This window comes from Oryza brachyantha, chromosome 1 (genome assembly GCF_000231095.2).
Source record: "Oryza brachyantha chromosome 1, ObraRS2, whole genome shotgun sequence".
NCBI lineage: Eukaryota > Viridiplantae > Streptophyta > Magnoliopsida > Poales > Poaceae > Oryza > Oryza brachyantha.
The window spans coordinates 13,456,051-13,481,442 of NC_023163.2; the positions used below are offsets into that span (position 1 = coordinate 13,456,051).

Sequence of the window (25,392 nt, forward strand, 5' to 3'; positions counted from 1 at the left end):
ACACTTAAAATTCTATGAGATCCTATCGGAGGCTTTTTAGTATGGCCGGTCCAGTCCAACCTCATCAGAATTTTTTTACCGAGTTTTGCCAAAGTTTTGTCTACAAATTATTGGCCACATAAAATGTGCCAAGGCACAGCTTTAGCAACTAGAGTAAAACATCCAAACATGCTGTTAACTCTTGTCTAGCCGTGTTAGGTCCCGTTGGTTTCCATTTAGAATTATTATAATCTGGATTATTAAAACATATTATTATAAGCTAGATTATTATAATCTAAGCTAATATATAGAATTAATTTAACATAACTAAGGGTAGTGGGTATTTAGATACTCAATAAACTGAAAAAATATTTTTGGAGGAGCTTATTAAATTACAGTAATATTAGCTTTAGATTATAATCAGCTGACACGATAATCTAATTATTTGTCTAATTATTCATTTCATATTATAATCAAAATTACGATCATTCTAAGCTGAAACAAAGAGGGCCTTACGATTGTCTTGTTGAATTTCTTTTAAAAAACTTTGTTTTGTTGTCCGCTATAGAGAAAATCCATTTTTTGGTAATCATAAGTGAAAGTGTAAACTTAAAACTTAAAATTAAAGATGATTTTGTAATTTTTTTATCATACTTTATTTTTCAGTCACTTTTAGATTGCTAAAATCATGATATAAAAGTTTTGCACATAAATTCTTTTTAGTTTTGCACATAAATTATTTTTTAACCCTTAATAAGCCCACTTTTGCTTATGCTTATTAAAAGCAAACCGATGAGCATGAGTAAAAGAACCAACAAATGCGCGGACATAGACATTCAAGATGGAAGAGACGAACAACATTGTGAATCCGGCACTAAAATATCACACATATATACACACAAGTTGGGTGATCATCTTGTCTTTGGTTTTGCAATAGATACCAGCTGTATGATACCCCCTAAGGAAAAGGCCCTTATTTTACAGACTCAAGCCGGCTATTTATTTTCAAGACAATCTTGACTATTTACACTATACATCATTCAATAATCTGAATATCATCCAGTGCCGCTTTGTTCATTGCATTCTTGAGGACAATACATCGACAACACGCAATGAGTTTTATTGAGACTTCGAAGGATTATTCACTCCTGTTTCTTCACAACAAGAACTGGGCACTTCGAATGATGCATACAGTAATTGCTGACACTTCCAAGAAACAGCCTGCAGCAACAATAAGCAACGGTCAGATAATCCACAACAGAACGCATGCTTCATTTCACTCTTCCAGAGTTCCAGGATGAGTTTCATGTAAACTGGAAATAAATTTATGCAACAAGCACTTGAGTTTGCTATATTTGGAATCAGGAGAACTTTATTCATGTAATTAGGTAGTTATGTAAACAGAGTTGTTTTCTTACTTACAGATAAAACAGTTGTTTAAGAGAGGATATATAGCTGAATGCCAAGAGTTAGTACCAATGAAAATGGAGAAAGTCCGACATGTATTGAGTTTTGGAATTTATAGGAACATAGCAAAATATAAGCTGTTGAGTTTCAGAAAAAAAGAAAAGAAAGGAATGAAAGCTACTGAAACTGAGAAAAAAGGATAGGCAATCACTGCATCTGCATCACTGAGTGATACAATATTACGCTATTTTCACCTGTGAAATATATTACTCTTATATCTTTATAGTGTACTAGGTACAGTAAACTTAATATGATTATGACCAGCTTATAAAGAGCAGCACTAAAACACATCCAGCTGACGATGATAGTTCCATAGGTGAAACCGTGGCTTTTCTTTGTTGAACCTAATGGTGTTATGCTCTTGTGTCAATCCATTTAGTCTTGCTCACCAAAATATCATATAATTAGGCTCAACATGAAAAATATTATATATCTTCACCCACAAAAAAAAAATATTAGTCTATTTTTATATGTGCTCAATTACAGTAAACTCAACAATTATAAGCAGTATATAAAGAGACCCATAAAAATGAGCTATTTTACAGTGCTCCTTCTTACCTTCCTAGAGGCAAGAGGGTACAGCAAATCCTAACCATTGATTATTTCATCCATTTTTTGTAATGAAAATATAATTTTCTGTTTTCAGTTAATGCACCACGGCACAAAAGGAAAACATCAACTGTCATAATTGTCCATTCTAAACTTAATCACACATGTAATGCATGCATGCATGCTTTGTACAGAAACTAAGCACGTCAACATAATTTCAAATTTGGAATATGTGAATCTACACAAATAATTCAAACAGCTGGACGTCAAATAAACATTTTCTATGGCTTTTATTTTTCTAAAAAATACAGATTGGATTTTAGTGTCTATGTATTATTGTTTTCATATTTGATTTGAAAATTTGCATTGATGTGTTGATTTCTAACTCTAAATACGATTTAAATATGATTCCAAATTTTGCATCCAGAAATATGAAATATAATTTACACAACATAATTTAAATTTTTATAACGCATTAAGTGACACCATTTTGTGCTAACAATTCCACCTTCCTTGTGAACAGGAGTTAGCACATGCAAATAAATTAACAATTTCCTTATTATTGGTCTTACCACTAGTGAGGCAATGGATTACACCAACCGTTAGATTGAAGTCCAATGGACCATCCAAACAAACTTAGGAGCACCTTAAAAAAGTCCCATAAAAATACATCGAGCCAACAGTATCTCCAGAGGGGACTGTGGGCATTTCCTTGTTGACCAAACAGTGTTATGGTCCTATGCCAATCCATTTAGTATTGCTCACGAAAGGATAATATATACATAAAAACTGCCTATCCAACTATTAAGCGAGTAAACTTTTTGTTTTTCATCTACTAAGAAAATATGATATTATTTTGACTGTTCATGCAGAAAACATAATTTCTACAAAATAAACTGTAACATTTCAAAGTTCAAACTATACCTTTGTACAGGTCCACGGCTGTGACTCCCAACGATCAGTAAATCAACTTTTAATTTCTCGGCTGCTTCACATATCATCTCCTTAGGATCTCCTACTTTGATCATTGTCTCTACAGCTACCTGCATTATAGACGCAAGATGGTAATGCAATAATACTATGCTCACAGTTGCAAGGATTATAATCATTGAACACATATCCATCAACATATCAACTCATGCTAATTTCTTTTTGTTGGTTGGTCCTACTTCACCATTCATTATATAATAACATAATTAAATTTACAACAGCTCAAACAATTATCACAATTCTACTACCTTTGATGTGTTGATAGTAAAAATCGAACCTAGTCCATGTGGTCTCGAGCAGGGTTAGTACATAACCTACCAAATTACAGGACGACGAGATGGACATGAGCCAACTGATAACAAAGCAGTATCTTTTATTGATAGCTCCCACACCTTTGCGGTGGCAACAACAAAAGTTATCCAGTAAGTCAATTGCAGTTGCAAGCATACGAAATCGGATACCGTAACCCAGCAATATGGCATTATTTTCCTAACTGATATGACTGACCGAACAAGTAAAAATGTTTAATGATCAGATCGGCTCTAATTTTCAGACAAAAAAAAGGTTTGAAGGGAAGGTGACCATCTTTCTCCAATCCTTTTCAACATTTTAGTTGACATGTTACCTACCCTAATCAAACGTAATAAAGATGATGGCCAAGTTACTGCATTGTTCCACATCTTATTGATCATGGATTGTCTATACTACATATGCAGATTATACATTAATTTTTATGGATCATGATTTAGAGAAAGCGAAAAATATGAAGCTTTTGCTTTTTATTTTTCAGAAGCTTTCTGGGCAAAAAAAATCAATTTCATAAAACTGAACTTTTCTATTTCGGCCAAGCCCGAGAGGTCGTGAGCAACAATATTCTCAGTTGTTTGGGTGTGAAATAGCAGCTTTTCCTTTTAAATACCTTGGTATTCCAATGCACTTTAGGAAGCTTAATAGAAAGGATTAGCAATTGGTTGAAGATAACGTTGAAAGAAGTTGAGTATCTAGAAAGGCAAACATATGTCAGTAGGAGGGAGATGGGTTTTAATTAGTTCAGCGTTGACTAGCCCTGTATATGTTATATTTTTTTTGAAGTTCCTAGAGGAGTTGCCAAAAAAGTGATTATTATAGATCTCTTTTTTTCTACCAAAGTGATAAATCAGAAGAAGAAATACGGATTGACTGAATGGAGCATCATTTGCTAACCAAAGGAGCAAGGTGGACTTGGGATACAGAATGTAGTCATTCAAAACCAAAGCCTCCTAAGAAATTGTCTTTTATAGAAGATAAATGAGGATGGAGTTTGGCAGAATCTGCTTAGAGGAAGTATCTTAAGAATCAAACTATAATAAAGTTGTCAAAAAACCAGGTGATTCTCATTTTTCGTAAGGTCTCATGAAAGTTAAAGATAAGATTTTAGGTCTGGGTATTTTTGTTGTCAATAATGGGAAACAAGTCCGATTTTGGGATGACAGGTGGCTTGGAAGTGCTTAGAGCAATATCATTCTCTAATTAACATTGTTTGAAGGAAAAGTGCATAAATTGCAACGTTTCTGAGTTCGGTTCCACTCAATGTTTTTTAGGATTGGATTATAATCTCGTTCTGTGGCATAACTTGGTTGCTAGAATTGTGCATATAGATCTTAATGATGAAAATGACACTTAGATGGAATCTTCATCAGAATGGTCAATTCACAGTCTATTCTATGTATCTTTGATCAAATGGTTATATACTAAGAATAAGGCTTTATGGGAACTAAAGATGCTCCTCAAAATTAAGATTTTATGTGGTACTTGTTTAAAGGGGCAGTGTTAACCAAAGATAATTTAGCACAGAGGAATTGGAATGGAAGTAAAAGTGTCGGTTCTTCATGCATGATGAAACTATTCAACATTTATTTTGATTGTCACATGGCTAAATTCTTCGGAGATATGTTCATGTTTCCTTTGGTTTTAAGGCACCAACTAATTTTTCACATTTATTTGGAAATTTACTTACTTGTACTGACTAAAAAAATTGAAAAAGAAAACATATATTAGTATGAGCATCTACCTTATGTTGGCTATTTTGCTTACTAGGAACGATAGTCTTTGATAAAGCTCCAATGAAATCCTAGATGCATGTACTTTCAAAGCAACCCAAAACCCAATGGCTTCAGTTTCGGGCCCAACTCTAAGGTGTGATGAAGACAAGGAGCTCATATATCTTGCATGTCAAAATTTGGAGACCACGGTACATCATGCAAATATTCACCAACTTTGGGTAGATTTAGTGAATATAAGATTAGCTCCTGAATAAGTTGTCTATTTAATTTAGTGTCTGTCCTTTCTTCATACCTTAAAAACTAAAAATGCTGAATATCTTGAACTAACTAGCACGTGCCGAGCAATTCAGCAGCCACCAAGATAAGAAGTAACTCACCCTGATCGACTATACATCCTGCTCAATAATCCAACTTTTCACAGCTTAACTAGTAAGTAGAAATAAATTTTGGTCATACTAGGTGAAAGCAATCACATACATACCCCATGATGCGCGCAGATTTCCTTGGCCTTGTTAAGGAGCGCCTGCGAAAGCTGCTGCTGCTGCTCCTGCATCGACCTGATCAGCTCCGGCGCAACAACGGGTGTTCCCACTAGCAACAACATGAACCACAAATCCCCAAAATTAAACCACGGATTCAAGCAGATGCAGCGGATTTAATCGGAAATTCGGCGATCGATCTGGGGTTTCGCCCGCCGGTATAAACAAAGAGGGGGGAAAAGGATCTGAAGGATTGAATCCATCCACCCACGTACGAGGGGAGCCGAAGGAGGCGGCGGAGACGTAGCCGAGGGGGAGGAGCGGCTGCACGGTGAGCACGAGCAGCGGCGGCGCGGTGGCCGGCGCGAGGTTGCGCAGCGCCCACTCCAGCGCGTAGTGGCTGCACTCGCTCTCGTCCACCGCCACCATCACCCTCTGCAGCTTCGGGCCCCCACTCTGCTGCCGCGGTTGCGGCGGCGCCGGCGGCGAGGCCATCCTCTGCAATCTCGCTGCGCACGAAGCTACGCTAGCTGCTGCTCGCTCCGAATGCTCGATCGATCTGCTTAATTGGTTTGATATTGATGGTGAAGTGAAGTCGGTGTGACAAATCACGAGCAACTAATTGAACTCCGTATTAAATTTGGATTCGGCTTTGCTTTAAGCGGCTGAGAGCTTCCCGAAGGCGGTGGAGCGGTGGACGCATGCACGAGAGCGTGGCGCTCGCTGCACAGCCACGTGGCACGCTGAAGTAGCCGTTTGCGTGTCAAGAAAGATGGCGATGGTACAGCTGGCAGGGATGGCCCACCAGCTGAGGATGGATAAAGATCCCTCTGCTGGTAGCGACGGGAAGAGCGCTTGCTGATTCATGCCGATCTGTACACCATAATTTTCTTACTTTGATATTACAAAATCTTTTGAGTTTATCCATTTTATCCGTATATCAACATATATATTTTCTATATGTACATAGATTTATTAACACGCATATAAATCAAAATAAGACTTTGGATCACAAGAACGAATAAACGAAGGAATAAAAAAACATAGAATTCTGACAGGAATGTAAGTGTAAAATAGAGGATCGTAAAATACAGAAAAAATATAGTAATAATCGTTTGATTGGACCACAGGAAAAACACACGAATTTAAGAAAAGATATACTCAAAAGGATTCTTTTATAAGGTTCTTAAATTTCCTTTAAAACTTGTATGGTATGGGTTGAGGCATTTCATAGTAATTTGATAGGATTCATTTCTTTGATTCAAATGATTTTATAGAAAAAATTCCTACATGAATAAAATTCTCTAAAATTCCTATAAATTTTCTTTGAATCAAAGGGAGCCTTGCAATGTAAAACAGAGAAATACTTACTATACTAATATAGCTAAAGTACAATTACTGCATAACTATAATATAAATAGCGCAAATTAGAATGTAATTAACATATTTCAATGTAACTCTGGACATTTATTATGAGAGAATATACTCTCCGCCACTAAGTTCGTCGCTGTTCAATGATTTATACTACATCCTAAATATTTAATACCGTTGAGTTGACACATGGTTGACCATTCATTTTTAAAAAAATATGTAAAGCTATATATGCATAAAAGTATATTTAACAATAAATCAAATAATATAGAAATAATTAATATGTATATAAAATTTTTAAATAAAACGAAAGGAATAGTCAAATGTGTATAAAAAAATCAACAGCGCCAAACATTTAGGGACGGAGGAAGAATATCAATATATTTTATCAATTATTATACAATATATTCTTAAGCCTATGGGTTTTTAGATAATACCAAAAATGCCCTTAAAGACATGCAAGACTAACGATTATTTATAACATTAGAAGTTCTAGAAAACTTTTTTTATACTCTTTTTACACACCATATAAGTTTGTGTATATACTTCAATATATATACACACCGTGTTACGTATAAAAGATAAATTATATTTATAAACAAAAATACTATAAACTTATACACAAACTTTCACGTCTTGTAAAGAGGCCACACATAAAATTTCATAATTTTATAAAACTTCTAAGGCCGCGTTCATTGGTGAGATGGATAATATAACTTATCTGGTAAAAAACGTAGCAATAGATTAGTACATGATTAATTAATTATTAATTATTAAAAAAATATAAAATAGACTAATATGATTTTTAAAGTAACTTTCCTATAGAAAATTTTTGCAAAAATACACCGTTTAATAGTTCGGGAAACGTGCGTGCAGAAAACGAGAGGATAAGATAACTTATCCAGCTCCCGAACACGACCTAAGTATATAAATCAATTGTTAACCTTGCAACAAAAATAATAGCATTTTTAGTATATTTAAAAAAATCAGGGTCCAATGACATACCATAGAACAATCCAGAAACTTAATGACATATTATAAAAGTCACGACGCCAACGACAAAATGTTGAATCGGAACAAACTCAGTGATTTAAAGTAGATTATCTCTTTTTTATTTACGTCAAACTTTCGTGCTAGTTATACACTAATTATATTAACTAAATGCTAGTTATATTTGTAACTAAATGCTACTTATATTGTAATCACATTATGACTACTAGTTGTATTCGTGTGGTTTTAGGAAAAATAATGCCGAGTAATATATATGGAGCCATAATTCGTACCCTTCGTCGCATAGTAAAACAAAAGGTATTATTGTTTAAGTAGTAAAACAATAAATTACAGGGAATTGTTAGATTTCAGATGAAAATTCATCACCCTAGCATTGGATTTTGGGGGAGAGAAGGGAAGAAGGGGGAACTCACCATCAACGGCGAGTTAATTAGAGAACCGAGCAGTGCTCGGGTGGTCAGCCACGTGGGCGTGCGAGCCGCCGGCGCGAGTTCGATCCCTAGGATCGCAACTCGCGTCTCTCGCCCGTAAATTTTCTCCTCACACGCGTACACACCTTAAAATCCTAAGCGTGTGGTAGAGACGTGCACACGTTTAGTTCAGACCTTAGCAAGAAATAACTGCAACCCGCAAACACCAGTTCATTGGTTTCCATCGTTTCGCTTTCGGAACGATATATTTTAAAATAAAAAATATTTTATGCATAAAACTTTTATAAACATATCCTTAGATTATGATAAGAAACCCTGAATTCAAGTCTAAATTTAAGTTTTAAATTTTAAAATTTAACTTAGATAAGGCCCAGTTGCAGAACTCTTCTTACTTCAACCACCTCGAGTCACTTCCAGAGATGGTAAAACTATAACAGGAGAAACCTTCCAAACTGCAAATTTTATTAACTACGCGGTATGCTGGCAACTAACCAGCTAAATACGCTGTGGTTTGGTTCAATGCTTGATCGTGAAAGGCTGAAAATCGACTGTTAATTTTCCGAATCAGTGAAATATTTATCTTTCCGTGCTAAGAAATTAACCTGAACAAGTATCTTGGGCATTAGTAATTTGCCAAAATAAACACGAGAGCCAATACCAAGATCTCCTCAGTTAGGCATTGTCGCATTGTTTTGCTACAACCATTTTAGCAGTCAAAAAAAGTATGCAAAATCTAAATGGCAGATGTAAATCCGACCGCCGGGCACTTATTACACAGTTGGCTGCCTAACAACATTCGTAACAAACAAACAAAACGAATGTCCATCGAGCTTCAGAAAGTGCCATTCATGCATGCAGCAATCCAGCCAGAAGAAAATGACGAAAGAAACATATCGAAAATTCAAAGCTTCCCAATTGCTGCTTGCACTGATACGCCAGTTCATAAAGTATGCTCTGTTCTCGTAGCTGAGAGATGTTCATCTACCTACAGATGTAACAGAAAAACAGACTATGTTAGAAGATGGAGGAAACATGACTATGTTAGAAGATGGAGGAAACATGAGACATCAGTTGATGAAGAATACTAGACAAAAAAACAAGAAAAAAGCAGATTGGGTTCAGTTGTTTAGTAACCGCGTGCACAAGAGATACAAGTTTAATGGTTAGCAGTACTAGATTAGAGGGCACTGACAAATGCTAGATGTGAGTTTAAACCTAAGTTCGGTTTCTAAACTATAGAATATGCTAGATTAGAGGACATTGACAGTAGGCACATAAAATAAATTAGTTTTACTCAGTTTGGATTTTGTCTAATAAGATCTGATCTGGGTTCAACCTTCAGGCCAACGAAAAAAAAAGCCTTCCAAGTTTTCCCCCCCTTCATAATTGCCTGTGGCCCTAAGTTCGGTTTCTAAACTATAGAATATATGCTAGATTAGAGGACATTGACAGTAGGCACATAAAATAAATTAGTTTTACTCAGTTTGGATTTTGTCTAATAAAATCTGATCTGGGTTCAACCTTCAGGCCAATGAAAAAAAAAGCCTTCCCCCCCCCCCCCCCCCCCCCCTTCATAATTGGCTGTGGCCAGAGTCCTGCACTAGCTTGTCTAAAGAAAGTGAACAGACCTCAACAGAGAGTGCTCATAGTCAAACTTCCAAATGAATTTGTCTAAAAGAGCAAATGATTCTTAACTCATATTCTCAAGCTAACTTCTGGTACCACTAGAAACCAACACTTAACAACATCAGTATATGCACATACTTTGCAACGAATTGGATTGGACCTCATTTATGTTCCAAGAAACCTTACATCACTAACAGGCTACTAGAAGCAAATATTGTAAATTGGATGGTGAGCTATTAAACACACTATTTTCAGTAAAGGGAAAAATATTAGCAACCATTGTATATCTTAGTTTACTCTCGATATATCAACAAAAGAACAACTTAAAGAACTCACCCTTACCTCTAGACACCCTTTCCTTCCTTGAAGTAACCTCAACGAAGTTTCTCCTTCACAGAATACTTCTTGGCAGCATCCCGCACCTTTTCAATATACCCTTCAATTGGTGGTGTGAGTGTTGCCATGTAACGGTTTGCAGGGAATGGTGTCATGTCAGGAACCATAGCAGCAACTCGCAGCTTCTCAGGGAGTGCTGCAATAGCCTCCTTCTTGAGCCTCAGAAGAGAAGATTCCGCAGTTTGCCGTGCGCGGTGCCGTCGCATTAGCACCTGACTGTATTGTTTGGCAAGTCGCCGGCCATCTTCAACTGTCAGCTCATATTTAGGGATTGCATCCTCATCAACCAATCCAAGACTGATGTAGTCAAGACCTGGAGGACCCATCAGCACACGATCACCATCACCCCCACGGCCTTTGGACTTCGCTTTAGCCTTGGCCAAATCAAGTTCACGTTGCCGCTCCTTGGAGATGAGTCCAAGCTCCTCACGTTTGGCCTCACGAAGACGCTCCTTTGGAGACAGATGGCGCAGGGGAGTTGAGGCTTTGAGACAAGACTCAGCAATCTGAGTAATACGCTCAATGGCCTCACGACGACCACGCCCACCGCCACCGCCACCACCACCACCAGTGGAAGGCGCGGCACCCTTCTTTGCCCCAATGGTGTTACGCTTCAATTGTTGGCCAGTCTTGAGCTTAGCCTTACCCTTGGCTGTCCCACTCACTGGCGCCCGCTGTTGAAGCTGACAGGTCATCCCAGAAGCCAATGCCGGGTTGACAGTGAGTGCCTTGAGAAGACGCCGAGACATGCTCCCAGACGAACTTAAAGCCATTGCTCCACCTAGGCTGCATAAATCACCATTAATTTTATCTTTAGCATGTCTTTCTTACTGAGTGTGGTGATATTTCAAGACACAGATTTTTCTTAAACTCACAAAAAGAAACAGGCAAGACAATGTTTTTAACCTTCAAGTTTTCTGCAATAACATAGGTTCCTGAAATAACACATGACACTAATAAACTAACATGCTCCTGAAATAACAGAGATGTCTGCATATTTGCAGTAACTAATAAACTAACATGCTCTTGCAATAACTAGAACATAAAAGTTGCACACGCAAAACAGAGACGCACTGAATTAACTGCACAAGAGACAATGGTACATTGCTGCTACCTCTATGAACCACACCACAGAGCAAGAAACAGGAAGGTCACTAAGCAGGCAAATAGCAATGCAAATCATCAATACTAGAGGATTCAGGGACGGACCAACGTGGGGCATGGGGATTGAGCTTCCAGATCTAGAAGAGTAGCTTGGTGGTTTAGCGCAAAACCGGGAAGAGTATCGAGAAGAGACTGTGGATGCTGAAGAGAGAGAGAGAGAGAGAGAGAGAGAGAGAGAGAGAGAGAGAGAGAGAAAGAGGATGCGCGTAGCGGATGGATGGGATGCTCACCAGCGAGCGACGACAAGCGGCAGGGGGGAGGGGGGACACCGGCGCCGCTGCTCGCGGGATGGAGATCGGCCGGCTCAGGCGGCGCGGCGAACTCGCGAGGCACGCAGCGTAGAGCGGCGGAGGTCGGAGGCTGGAGCCTAGAGAGCGCCTTGGGGGCGGCAAGAGGCCCAAGGCGGAAATCGGGCGAGCGAGCCTCGGCTAGGGGGCGCCGGCGAAGGCGAGGGGGCGGAGCGTGTCGTGTCGTGTCGTGCCGTGCGGCGGCGTGGCCGGTGGCGGCGTCGGGGTCCCGAACGGCTCGACTCGGTGTGGCGCAGCAGAGCAAGCCTAGGGCTGACCTGCTCGGTGGGCCGAGGTGCACTAGTCAAAATTGGGCCGAGATGGGTCTTGAAAAATTGGGCCATCGCTTGCAGAGCGATCAGAGTGGAGACTCTTCCATTCTCTGTGATTTTGTTCTGACAAGTGACAAGAGCTCCCATTACATATTTGTTGGTAAAAACTTGCACGGCTTATTAGAAACCAAAAATATAATTTGTTGGTAAAAACTTTTATAAGGTATTCTTAGCAATTCAAAAACAAATGATGTAAAATAAACCAGAAAATCAACTTTAGGCCTATTTTGAGTTAAAATTTTAGCTTAAAAGCATAATACAAACGACATATTTTGGGATTATGCCGCCTTTTGGCAATGGCATTGTCCGGTCCCCATTGCAATGTCCATCACCTATGTATACTTTTTAGTCAGTACCATCATCAGTTCTAAATCCGTGATAAACACATGCTCTGATTAATCAGCTACCATCATCATGAATTAATTAACTACTATGATACGAATACATACTCTCAGGACCTTGGTTACAAAGTTTCAATTGTGCTGTAAAGGATTACAGTTACAGCTCAGTGTAGTTCAATTACGGCTTCATTACAAGGAATGATGGGTGGTGGATTTCTTCTCTTCCTGCACATTACAATTGTCATGTCAGCGCTCAACCGAGACATGCCTTGTCCTCTCCCAGATGCACACGAAATTTTTTTATTTTTTAAACATTTTTAACAAATAATTTTATTACTAAACCTCAAAGGAAAATATTTTCACCGTAAGAAACTTTTGACTAGCGTGACGAAACGGTGACATGGCAGCATTGTCTTGTCACGCAACTGATAGTGCCACGCCACCAACTGGCGTGGTCAAAAGATTCAGTTTCAAAAAAATTGTCCGGTGGTTTAGTAATAAAATTAGTGGTTAAAAATGTTTATTTAATAAAAAATTTCATTGTACACAGAGCCTGCATACAGGTTGTCCTCAGGTTTAGAAATACTCTACGGCAGTCCATCTCAAGCCTTCCGGACAATGACATGGCGCTCTCTCTTGTACTCCACTTCGTCCCTTTGGTGCATGATCAGAAGGGCTCTTCGCACCTGAAGGAGTCGAAAGATACCATAAGAGAAAGGAAGGTAACATGAGTAATTGGCAGTGCATACTATGACGGGAGGTTCCTCACAATGGATTCGTTCATCCCCATCCTATTTAGTTCGTCAATCAGACGGCGCTCGGAGATGTGGCTTCCGATTCCCATCCTTCTCTTTATTTGTGCCTCTGCTTGCTGCCGAGACAAAATGGAGAAAAAGATTTAGAAAACAAAGTTGGCAAGTTGGTGTTTCACTTGGGATGCAAAGACTAACCTTGATCTCATTTGCAATATCAGGTGATAAGTTCAAGTGCTCATTTATTCCAGATCTTGCGGCATCAACAGTGGAAACATTGAACAGTCTAAATGCCTCTTCGACATGCTCTGGTGTAGCCACATTTGTCCTAATAATCAAATACCAGTTAGGAAATTCATGAAACATCCAAGTTAGGACACACGGGAAATAACAGCCAATATATGGAAAATATAATATCTAAATCCACTGCTGGTTGAACTACTTGCGAATAAATTTTATCGAATGTTTAATATGTGATATACTGACAATCTCATCTTGGCAAGAGATTCACTCAAACGTATAACGGCTTCAAGTTGCCGCACAGTGATGGGTATAGCTGCAGCTCTCCCTGTTTCATGAGCTTGTTGTCTCATTTTCTGCACAATGAAAAATATAAATAAGTTGAACAGTCTGAACAACAGCTCGACGAAGTGAAAATTTCATGGTATGTACCTGTCTAATCTCCACATATTTGTTCTGCAGCATCTCAGATGCCTTCTCAGAGAGTCGTGGTTTACAACTAACGCGACAGTACTCAATGTACCTAACATTTGAAGATTATTATGTATTAAATAAAAGATCATGTCAAATCTGTGTAGTATGTATAACAGGAAAATGTAAGGCCAATCACACCTTTTTAGCCAATTCTCTCCTTCGCTGGCATCTGTGTTCTTGGATGAAGCAGCAGCACCACTGGCATGCACCTTAATGATGTGGCTTGCAATTCGCTGCATTTGGAAGATTGGTTAAGTCTCTGGAACACAGAAATGTGAGCTGGACAGAATTGTGCGTCATACCTTATCTTGATCGTACATTCTGACATCTTTAACGATAAAGATTAGATCAAATCTAGAGAGGATGGTTGTCTGCAGATCGATGTTGTCTTGTGCAGTCTGATGAGCAGCAAAGGAAAATGTTTCAATTCATTGTTTTATATACAAGGGTAGGACAGTTAACACATTTTGTAAATAAGAAAATAGTACAAGTAAGAAAATGAGAACTTAGACAGACCTTAAGGTCGTCATAGCGTCCTGCAATTGGATTGGCAGCTGCTAGTACAGATGTCCTCGAATTGAGTACCGTTGTAATGCCAGCTTTGGCAATAGATATGGTTTGCTGTTCCATGGCTTCATGAATTGCAACTCTGGAATCACAGCAGAGAGGTAGATTGGCTCAATATGGTTTCAACGTTTATTCTAGGTTCAACCAAAAAGACTAAATTGATCGGCGTTTACCGGTCCTCAGGCCTCATTTTGTCAAACTCATCAATACAGACAACTCCACCATCAGCCAAAACCATGGCCCCTCCTTCCAAATAAAACTCACGCTGTACAGGAAAAAATATGTTATTTAGTTGTAGATAGTATAAGTTTGAGTAAACACAATAATCCTTGTAGGGAAGGCAAACTTACTGAGCTACCATCCCGAATTACAGATGCTGTAAGACCAGCTGCTGATGAACCTTTCCCAGATGTATAGACAGCAATTGGTGCCGTCTTCTCTACAAACTTGAGGAACTGTTGAAATGTATAACTTCATGTCACACTAGAGATAATTTAGTTTTAATAGTGCAAAAAATTCATGCACAATGATTTTGTCCACTGACATACGTGAAGTAGAACAATTCAAAATGCCCTGGAATGCAAGTCTTAAATGAGATTAACCTGAGCTTTCTTATAGTATTACATTCCCACAATACTAAATGGAATGATAACATTAAATAACATTATCCTGGAGTGCAAGTCTTAAATGAGATCAACGTGTATTCCTTGTAGTATTACACTGCCATAAAACTAAATGCAATGATATCTAAAAAAATGTTTGCCTGTGATTTTGCTGTTGATGGATCCCCCAATAACAAGACATGAATGTCCCCTCTCAAACGGACACCATCTGGTAGCCTCTGCAGTACAAGAAAATTTATTTATAATTACAGTATAATGAGAGTCACGCCAACTAGCCATTGTATCCAACACAATTTTATATTTTAATATATCAACCACTGGATCTGGATGGTTATATATATATATATATATATATATATATATATATATATATATATATATATATATATATATGAGTCATGCAATATAATGCAATAGCACACTGTACCTTCTTTGATCCACCAAACAGCAAACATGCGATAGCTTTCTTGACATCAGAATGGCCATAAATTGAAGGGCCAATCATTGAGCAAATCTTCGCATATGCATCTGGCCTCTGTGCAAATTCTTTGAATTCCATTTCCTACAAACCAACAAGAAAATTAGCCTTGAAGATAAACTGTAACTCCCTTCAATGAGAAACTTGGAATTTTATAAAGCATACTACCTCGTCCAGTGTAAAATTTGAGGGACCATTCGAATTGGCATCTCGAGACTGCTCCAACCCCACAACTCTAATGTAAGGTTGTTTGACTCCAACGGCACCCTTTTGGCTACAAAATGAATTTTTAAGTATCATCAACCATGTAAGAAGTCTAGCCCAATAAAAAGGATACGAGTTCAATAGATGTTTAGATCCAACATACTTCGCAGATGCTTGGTAGACACTGTAGATACCGATTACAGTTAATCTAGTTCCAGGAACAATGGTCTGAACAAGATGCCTGTCTACAGAAAGCAGCATATTCCTTGGGAGCTCACCGGTTGGAACATCCTAGAAACCAAAATTAAGAAAGTCCATGACATCCAACCAATAAAGCCGTATACATCAGGGGATTAATAAAAGTTACTGCATCACAGAGAGGACATATAGTGCGGCAACAAACCTCAGGATTTTCCTGCAATTTGAGAGTCTGGAGATCCACATACTTGCTCTTATCTGGGACTGCAATCCAGGGGTCCAGGGGACAAGGCTCTTCTCCAGGCTAATAAGGGCAAAGAAAATTCAAACACATAAACACATCAGAACTAAACTATACAAACAAGACATAATCAAAACATGTTTAGCGAGGGGATTGGTAGACCTGAGGAACATGGTCACAAGATCGTGGGACAATAGCCCCACCGAGGCCAGGCCTGCACGGCATTGTTTTCACACTCCTGCAGTTCTTGCAGAGCAGCGTTACATGAGTGGCCTTAGCTTTCACCCTTGATGCGGCGATTGTGATCCCGGCAATCTTCACCAGCTTCGACATGTAGTCGGCCTGAAATTTGCAACAAAATTGTCAAAAAGAACTGAACTTTTATACGGCTCTACAACCGGCTAATCTCAGCAAAAAAAAAAAAGGATCTTTTGAGAACTGACCCCAATGGACCTCATGGATAGGCAGTTCTCCTTTGAGGAGAGGAAGATCTGCACATCCCCGGTGACGGGCTCTTCCATCTCACCAGTCTCGCCGGCGACCTTGGACCGGAGGCTCGCAAGGACCTCGGACGCCGCCGTCTCAAACTACATATAGCCGCCATCAGTAAATTTTGCTGTAATATCAACAAAGCAAGAAACAAAAAAAGAATCAGAAATGAAAAACGCACCAACGGTAGGTAATCAGCGGGCGACTTGCGGATCTTGTCCGACAGCTCGGCGTCAAAGGCGTCGAGGTCCTCGATGGCGACGGTGACATGGTCACGGTTGTGCACCAGGCTCTCGCTGCGACCAAGAAGAACAGGTGGATCAGTTTGGTTAAGCCATGGAGTCGTCAGATCTGGGTGAGGGGAGGGAGGGGGGGGGGGGGAGCGGGGGAGCTTTACCGGTAGGGGAAGTCGCCGGAGGGGCCGGTGAAGCCGCGGAGGAACTCCTTGAACTTGCGGAGGGCGGAGTGGCGGGTGAGGTCGGCGGAGGGGTCGCCGCCGGGGCCCCCGCGCGGGAACTGCGCCTGGTCGCTGTAGAAGACGGCGCCCTCGTCCCAACCCGACATGGCTGCAGCGGCGGCGGCGGCGGCGGCGGCGGTGGCGGGGCGACGCTGCGGATGCAGAGAGAGAGAGAGAGAGAGATGGGGTGGCGGCGGGAAAGTGGGGCGAGGGCGCCGGAGAAGTGGCGGGAAGTGGGTAACAGGGGAGGAGATTTGGCGGGAAACAGGCGGGGGTTTTGGCGGGAGGAGGGGGAGCTCGTTAGGGTTGGGGTGAGGAGGAGAATTTTTAAAATTTTGAATTTTATTTATTAAATAATTTACAAATTTAACTTTATACTTTAAGAAATTACAAAATCACCCCACCCCATTTAAAGGCTGGTCAAAGGGTTAAACCCCATGGGTCACCCCTTAATGGGCTTCTCCTCATGTTTATTTAAGTGCACCTCTCGCCTCATAGGAATTGTACATTAACATGACGATAAAAATACAGTAACACAACGACTAATTTATAGTAACAATATCGAAACATACCCATAAGAGATCTACTTTTTAAAACATTTTTTAAACAATATGGTATAAAAGTTCTTAAAAAATCATATATGAGATAAGATATAAAGTTGTTTAAAGTTTGAAATCTTAAGAGATATCTACAAGTGCAGTTACGATGCGCCTTCTATATAGTAATAACTCTATGTTGCTATAAAATATATATATATTGTTACTACACGATTGTAGTAACGTCGTGATAGAAATACACTAACATCACGATAGAAGTACAGTAACATCATGACTATATAATATTGCTCCAATACAACTAATGTATGTGAGAGAGCTAAAAAATATTGTATTCTCAATCTTTAGAGAGCAATATCTCATGTATTTTATATTATTTTTCAAAATCGTTTTCACCACATTGGTTAAAAAATGTGATTTAAAAGCTAGATCCGTCATGACTATATTTTGACGTTGTTACTGTATTTTATAAGATATGTTATTGTATTTTTACCTTCGTGTTACTGTACTTTTCAGATAGACGAAAGTTGACAAAGATAGGGTGTGGAGGAAGGTCAAATGACGGATTTGATTTGATCGACGAAAGATGGGTTTGACCAGGCTAGAATAGTGGTTTTGGGCCTTTAGAATGAGGTGGGAGAGGGTTTGGGCCTTATGAGGGGAAGAGGGCATAGAATAGCTTATTCTATAGGGGTGCACATATTAGTTTTGATATATATATATATATATGAAAATTAGATCCTACTATCAGGTGTAGTTACACTCTTCATATCCATGATGAGAAACACTTTCATGATTATTTCTGTTTCCACTCAACAGAAAATATAGGCACTGTTAAATCTCATATGAATGATACAACTATATGTATAGAGTTTGTATTTTCTGTTGGAAGATAACAGAAATATGTATGGAGGTGTTTCTGCACCTTAGACGTGAAAGTAGTAGCTACATTTGGTAGTAGGATAGAGACTTCATATATATATATATATAACATAGTAACTTTTATTACCATTAATAAAATTATGTGGAAACATATGGATAATATTTTAGTATTTTGAAAGGAAATGAGTAAGTTTTTTTCTCTTTACTTCGCATTTGGACACCAAGGACATCTTTGTTAAATCAGCATAACATGTGCTGGAGGAGCAAGGTGAGTGACGGTCAGTGCAGCAGAAGGGCAAATCATCTACAGGTGATATGCAAACAACTAAACAACTGGGGAAAGATTTGGAAGTTGCATTATACTCCAAAGGAAACGTAAAGTTATTCATATGGCGTCTAGCTCACAAACATGGCTGAACCAGGGGAAAAAACAGACAGGACGGGCTTGACAAGAATAAACGATCGCAATCTATACCATAATACTATAATCAATAACTTAAGATGTAAAACAACATAAATAATATACATTTTATTTCGAAATGAAGACATATATATAAACATGATGCAATAACCAGTGAGCGTGGGACAGAAAGAGAGATACATGCTGCATTAGAGAGAAATAGTTGTTAATTTTGCGAGCACACTTTTTGCTGTATACCATGAAATGAAAAGTAAAATTTAGTTATGCCCTATATTTTAAACTGGAGGGATATAGTAGCTGGTGCAATGCAAATGGTGACTGAATTACTCAAGTTTACCTTAAAAGTTAAAAGCATCAGATACTGGATCAGTCTTAACTGGTGCAGGCATCTTTCTTTTTTCAGTTCCCTTGAAAATTGTCACGTTTCAGAGATCACCAATCTGATTGGAGCAGTAGCCAGCAACCAGGCCGACAGCAGTGCCGTGGAGAGAAGTCAGAAGTGAAGGCTGGAGACGGTGGAGTGCAACAGGGTAGCCACCAGGGTTCAACTTACCGGTAACCGGCCATCCCGCGGAGGAGGCTCGTTACGGTATGTATCGTGGTTTTGAGTATGAATTTGAGAAGAACTTAAAATTTTTGAAGAAATTTAATGAAAAAAATATATATTGTATAGGTTGATAATATAGTTTTGTCAAAGAAATTTATGAAAAAAGTGTATTTTCGGCGCAATTAAAAATCATAACCAAAAATTTCGGAGGAAAAATATAAAAAATAGCCTATTACAAATAATATTTCGTAAGAAGATGTTTAATAATATTTTGTTGTTGAGTCATTAATAATTTGCACTAGACACACGTTGTACATAATGTTGAAATACAAATATACAATGATGGATATAGTAAAAATATGTATAGAGAAAAATTATATGTGTATGTTACATACATAATAGTTTTATTCGTAATAATGGGTAGTAGGGATATTTGTGACGCAATAATTAAAATAAAGTTGTTGTTACTTGTTATTGATGTGAATTATTTTGTGAAGTGTAATATGATAGTTATGTCAAGAATTTAGAAAATGTCATGTCAAGATTTTCTTGTTTTCCTATAACATGTCCTAAATGTCATAAATATAGTCACAATATTTTTCTTATTTTTCTGTATTTTTTCAGATTCTTTAAAGTTTTTTTGCATTTGATATCTCATAAAATTTTAACTATTCTTCTTCCCACAGTTTTCTCGCGGTAACCGCAGTTTTCGCAGCCGAAACCGTACGATTTTGCACAGTTTCCATCATTCTCATGTGTTGTTTCGGCACGTACTGGCCACGACTAACCATTTGGTTACCAAATTAACCGAGAATGTTTGAATTCAAATTTTTGTTTTTTAAATTTATCGTAGTTTTTTTTGATCACAGTTACCGTGAGGTAACCGTGCTGCCTCACGGACGGCAAATACGGTAGGTTGAACCTGGTAGCCACCGTTCGCATCGCGGCAGCCTGCACTACAGGATAAGGCAGGCGATGCCTCGACGTGGGACGGTTGGGTGATGTGCCCTTGATTGGACTGTCGGTGCTGAACTGGGCGCAATCCGGCGATGAGCGATTAAAATGAGACATGCGGGAGTTAAAAAGAGTATGTCCAACAGACTGCTTATGTTATCTAGGTATCATCAATATTTACTACTATCTCTATTTCATAATAATTTTATTTTTCGTTTTTCCGTGTTCAATGTTTGATCATTCGACTTATTTAAAAAAATTTTGTGATTAATATTTTTATTGTTACTAGATAATAAAATATGAATAGTACTTTATACGTGACTAATATTTTTAAGTTTTTTACAAATTTTTCAAATAAAACGAATGTTCAAATGTTAGACATGGAAAAACGAAAAATGAGATTATTATGGGACGGAGGTAGTATCTACCTTGTAAATAAGGGTAGATCTTGTGTAAGTGGCTATTATTTATTGTTGTAGTCACATAGTGAAAGAACAAAAGTGAATTATAAGCTGGACCCATCATCACTAGCCTGAGAAAGAAAGATAAGAGAATCATTTGTTTATTCCTTATGACTAAGTAGTAGGCATATTATCTGGTATTAGCTACTTACTACTCTCACAATGTATACAACATGTTAGTAGTAATATTTTATTCCTTACTACTCACTCTTTAGATGCACATTGTGGATGCCCTTAGGTGGTGTTTGTTTCCCAACTTTTTTAAGTTCCTGACACATCGAATATTTGGACATTGATTAGAAGTATCAAATATAAACTATCAATAAAACACACCCCGTACTTTGGACTATTTCGCGAGACGAATCTATTGAGCCTAATTAGTCCATGATTAGCGAATGTGATGTTGCAGTAAACATTTGCTAATAGTAGATTAATTAGGCTTAAAAATTTATCTAAAGAAATACCATTTATTTATACAATTGGTTTTGTTATCGGTCTATATTTAATACTTGTAATTAACATCCAAACATCCGATGTGGCAAGAGACTACAGAAAATCCCTGGATTCAAACGAGAAATTTAACTATATGCCACTCGTTAGACATGGTTTTGACAAAATGTCATCCAATATATGTCGGTTATAAAAATGCCACCCATTAGTTTCACTTCTTAACAAAATGCCACTATGGAGTATTTTTCATCTAACTGGCTTGCTAAATGACTAATATACTTTCTACGACAGATCAAGTGGACAAGAGAGTTCAAAGAAATGGAGAAGAGAGAGGCCGGCCGACCGGCTCCGACGACCCCAGCTGTCGCCATGTCGGCCGTCCCTCTCGTTGCCGCTGCTCCGGCCGTCCCCTTCGCCGCCGTCCCCCACGAAGCGCACCGCTGTGAAGTTCGCCACCGAGATCCGCAACTCCACCCGTAAGGGCGCCCGCGTCTGGCTCGGCACCTTCGACAGCCCTGAGGCGGCCGCCATGGCGACCAGGCGGCCTTCTCCGTCCGCGGCGCTTCCGCCGTCCTTAACTTCCCAGTGCACCGCGTCCAGGATTCGCTCTAGGCACTTGCGCTCGGTGCCGCCTAGGGGAGGTACCAGGCGTGGGTAGCTTGGGCTGGAGCCCCACGCCTGGCCCAAAAATCGCATTGAAAAATTACTTTTTTTACATAAAATTTATTTAAAAGATATATATTTTATTGTTAAGTTCTATGTTTAATAAATTTCTGATTTCGTCCCTGGTGCCGCCTGTTGCATATGTTCCATGTGAAAAATTACATGGGAAATTGGGAACATGCATGCATTTGCCTCATGTCCCAGATATGCAAGATCGATCACTCTCGTACGTGCGGATCAATCACAGTTGGCTCCATATAAGTTGTCTCCATGTTCATTTTTTCGGTGCATTGCCTGTTCTTTTCACAGGTCGTTTTCTGTACGTAGCTCTGCTGCTGTTTCAAGAGCACAAGATCATTACCAAAATCCACATCCAGCAGCAGTAGCAGCAGCTAGTAGCATCTCTAGCTTTTCTGTTACCGCATCCGTTAGATTTTCTCTTGGTCTTTGCCTCTTTGGAGCTCAGTTTTATGCATATATATATATATATATATATATATATGCATGCATGTTTTGCATCTCGATCTGAATGGAACTGGGGCTCGCCGGTCCTCGCCCTCAAGCGCCGCAAGCCCACCAAGCAGATGCAGCAGCAGCAGCGACCGACGGGCCCGGGGGTAGTTGAGCTTCGCGGCGGCGGCGGGGAGGGGGACGGTCGGAGCGGCGGTATCCGGGGTCGCCGGCCGGCCTCTCTCTTCTCCATTTCTTTGAACTCTCTTCAAAACTTGATCCGACCCTTCGAGAAATTTAATGATATGACACCAGGAGTGACTTTTAACAAAATTCCATCCATTACCATGTATTTATAAAAATGCCACCGGCTATCTTGTTAACAAAATGCCACCATGGAACAGTAGAAGCCATATTTTATTTATTTTGCATCCATTCAGCACACGAAATGACTCAAATACCCCCGTTAACAGATCAGAAAAAGGGAGAAGAGAGAGCGAGCTCTAGCGCCGGCGTCGACGAGAGGACGACGCGGAGGCCGGCAGGGCGGGCTCACCAGCGGGCGGTGCGAACGTGCGATGTGCGGACGATGCGGAGCTCGGCGGTGGGCGGCGCCGGTGCGACGTGCGCCGTGCAGACGACGGAGAGGCCGGCGGCACGGTGCGGCGCGGCCCGGAGCTCGGCGGCACGAGCTCACCTACGCACGGCACGCGCGGACGACGCAGGCTCACCGACGTGCGGTGCACAGCACGTCCGAACGACGCGGAGCTCCGCGGCGCAGGCTCACCGCTGCACGGCGCGCGCGGAGGGCAGGCGGGCGGGCGGCGCGGGCTCGCCTCCCCAGTAGCCGCCACGCCGGTCTGCTACTGCCGCCTCCCCAGCAGCAGCCAAGCCAGCTCTCTCTTCTCCACTTTTTCTTCATTTTTTCTGATCTGTTCTACTGTTCCATAGTGGCATTTTGTTAACATAGCTGGTGGCATTTTTATAAACTCATAGTAACGATGGTATTTTGTTCAAGCCAATCCTATAGAGTGGCATATCATTAAATTTCTCCTTGATCTGTTATAGAAGGGAGTATTTTAGTCATTTCGCAAGTCAGTTAGATGCAAAAATACTTCATAGTGGCATTTTGTTAAGAAGTAGAAGCTGATGAGTGACATTTTTATAGCTACCATGTATTGGATGACATTTTGTTAAAGTTATGTGTATTGAGTGACATATAGTTAAATTTATCGCATCTAATCGCCCACTTAGGTGGTGTTTGGGACAAGTCCCTTGTCCCATCGAATGTTTAGACGCTTATTATAAATAGTAAACGTAGTCTATAAATAAAACTCCATGCATAACCTTAGACTAATTTGCGAGACGAATCTAATGAGCCTAATTAATCTATTGATTAGCCTATGTAATGCTACAGTAAACATGCTCTAATTATGGATTAATTAGGTTTATAAAATTTGTCTAGCAGATTAGCACTCATTTATGAAATTAGTTTTTTTATTAGTCTATGTTAATACTTCAAATTAGTGTCCAAACATCCGATGTGACATGAGGCTAAACTTTTTAGCCTCATCTAAACAACCCCTTATTATACTAAAGTTTGACAATTTTATATAAAAACAATCCTTAAAAAACTACCTATTTAACTGGTCATGTCATTTAAATGACTAAAACATGTCAAGTCATTGGTCAAATCTAGCAAATCCATTTTCAATAACAAGATAGCTATCCATGGATCCCACATGGGTGGGGCCCACCCATCATCCTCCCCTGCTAGATTGAAGAGTGGTGATGAAGAGTCTGTTAGAGTGCATATCTGATCTGATTTGCAATTATCAAACATGATATAAATAGCTAAATTTAGATTTAGAGAGTAAAAATTCAGTCATTCTCTCGTAGATGCTCTAACGAAGACAGATAATCAATCATTTACATTGACAGGCGTTGGTGTCGTATCTCTACCCATGCGTCTATGGACTATAGGCTAGGTGTACCCACTAAAACACCTCCTAAATTTTTATGTCAAAAGAAAATAAAAGGGATGCTGAAACTCTACCTCTTTAGCATCAGATCCACCATTGAGAAAAACAGTGGCATTTAGCGATCAGAGACAGTTGACCAATGTTGGATAGTCAAGCACCCCAGCTCGGCTGCGGCAATGCAGACGACCCAATAGATTCAGACGAAAGCTTGGGACTACTAATTTCACTGGACCACATTCTTTAGCATGACCGTCAAGGAGGTCAACCCACGAGCCCTAAGAATAGGTAGCATCCCATTTTTTTCGATTTTGTTCTTATAAAGTAAATTTTAAATTTTTATCGTATTTTTTTCAGTTTTAACTTTCATATTACTAAAAACACGCAGATACAAGCTTTATTCACGAGTTATTTTTCATCTGTAAATGTTAATATATTGTTTGATTTTTTTTATAAAAAGGCAAAAAGACTGGACATACTCCACGTGCCGCTCCCTGAGCGCGCGAACAGAATACGCCCTACGCTGAAAATTTGCAAAGAAAAACTTGAATTTCCACCGATGGTTTGGTCGATCAGTTGCATTAGAAAATGATATTTTGCTGGAAAACATACAATTAGCTACAAAAAGCACACACTCTCCTAGAAAATGATTTTCATTTTTGTCCCTAAAATATATAATGTACGCATATGCCTTCATGTACCTTTATAATTATTTTTATCTTTTCAAAATTTACAAGTCTAGAAAGCTTGTCATGTCTCCAATCTCGTGTTTTTTTCCATGGAATGGAACCATTCAATTCGAAGCATACGCTCCCTCGGCTATTAAATGCTGTGGGTTTCTTT

The 25,392-nt window shown here is 39.4% G+C and overlaps 3 protein-coding genes across 5 annotated transcripts; all 3 read right to left on the minus strand.

Moving 5' to 3' along the window:
• Nucleotides 1–828: 828 nt before the first annotated feature.
• Nucleotides 829–6,145, minus strand: LOC102700949 (universal stress protein A-like protein). Its single transcript, XM_006645871.3, has 4 exons — nt 5,782–6,145; nt 5,509–5,618; nt 2,920–3,038; nt 829–1,200 (listed from the first exon to the last, which is right to left on the minus strand). Exons 1-4 carry the CDS (start codon nt 5,999–6,001, stop codon nt 1,122–1,124), a joined length of 528 nt encoding a protein of 175 aa, XP_006645934.2. The 5' UTR covers nt 6,002–6,145; the 3' UTR covers nt 829–1,121.
• A 2,813-nt stretch (nt 6,146–8,958) lies between these two features.
• On the minus strand, nt 8,959–12,011 carry LOC102714046. 3 transcript variants are annotated; one of them, XM_006644156.2, is made up of 3 exons: nt 11,736–12,011; nt 10,288–11,127; nt 8,959–9,304 (listed from the first exon to the last, which is right to left on the minus strand). In XM_006644156.2, the coding sequence occupies exon 2, from the start codon at nt 11,112–11,114 to the stop codon at nt 10,320–10,322; it is 795 nt and encodes a 264-aa protein (XP_006644219.1). In that variant the 5' UTR covers nt 11,115–11,127; nt 11,736–12,011; the 3' UTR covers nt 8,959–9,304; nt 10,288–10,319. The 3 variants fall into 3 exon arrangements, with proteins under 3 accessions (XP_006644219.1, XP_006644220.1, XP_015692902.1); XM_006644157.2 differs by having other exon boundaries at nt 10,282–11,127; XM_015837416.2 differs by lacking the exon at nt 11,736–12,011 and adding an exon at nt 11,551–11,608.
• Nucleotides 12,012–12,519: 508 nt separating this feature from the next.
• Nucleotides 12,520–17,310, minus strand: LOC102701225 (DNA replication licensing factor MCM5). Its single transcript, XM_040527269.1, has 19 exons — nt 17,129–17,310; nt 16,913–17,027; nt 16,686–16,829; nt 16,405–16,584; nt 16,207–16,305; nt 15,967–16,094; nt 15,768–15,873; nt 15,549–15,683; nt 15,262–15,339; nt 14,849–14,953; nt 14,672–14,763; nt 14,448–14,580; nt 14,234–14,329; nt 14,070–14,164; nt 13,890–13,980; nt 13,704–13,813; nt 13,416–13,545; nt 13,235–13,336; nt 12,520–13,151 (listed from the first exon to the last, which is right to left on the minus strand). The coding sequence occupies exons 1-19, from the start codon at nt 17,293–17,295 to the stop codon at nt 13,068–13,070; spliced, it is 2,190 nt and encodes a 729-aa protein (XP_040383203.1). The 5' UTR covers nt 17,296–17,310; the 3' UTR covers nt 12,520–13,067.
• Between the last annotated feature and the right edge of the window lie 8,082 nt (nt 17,311–25,392).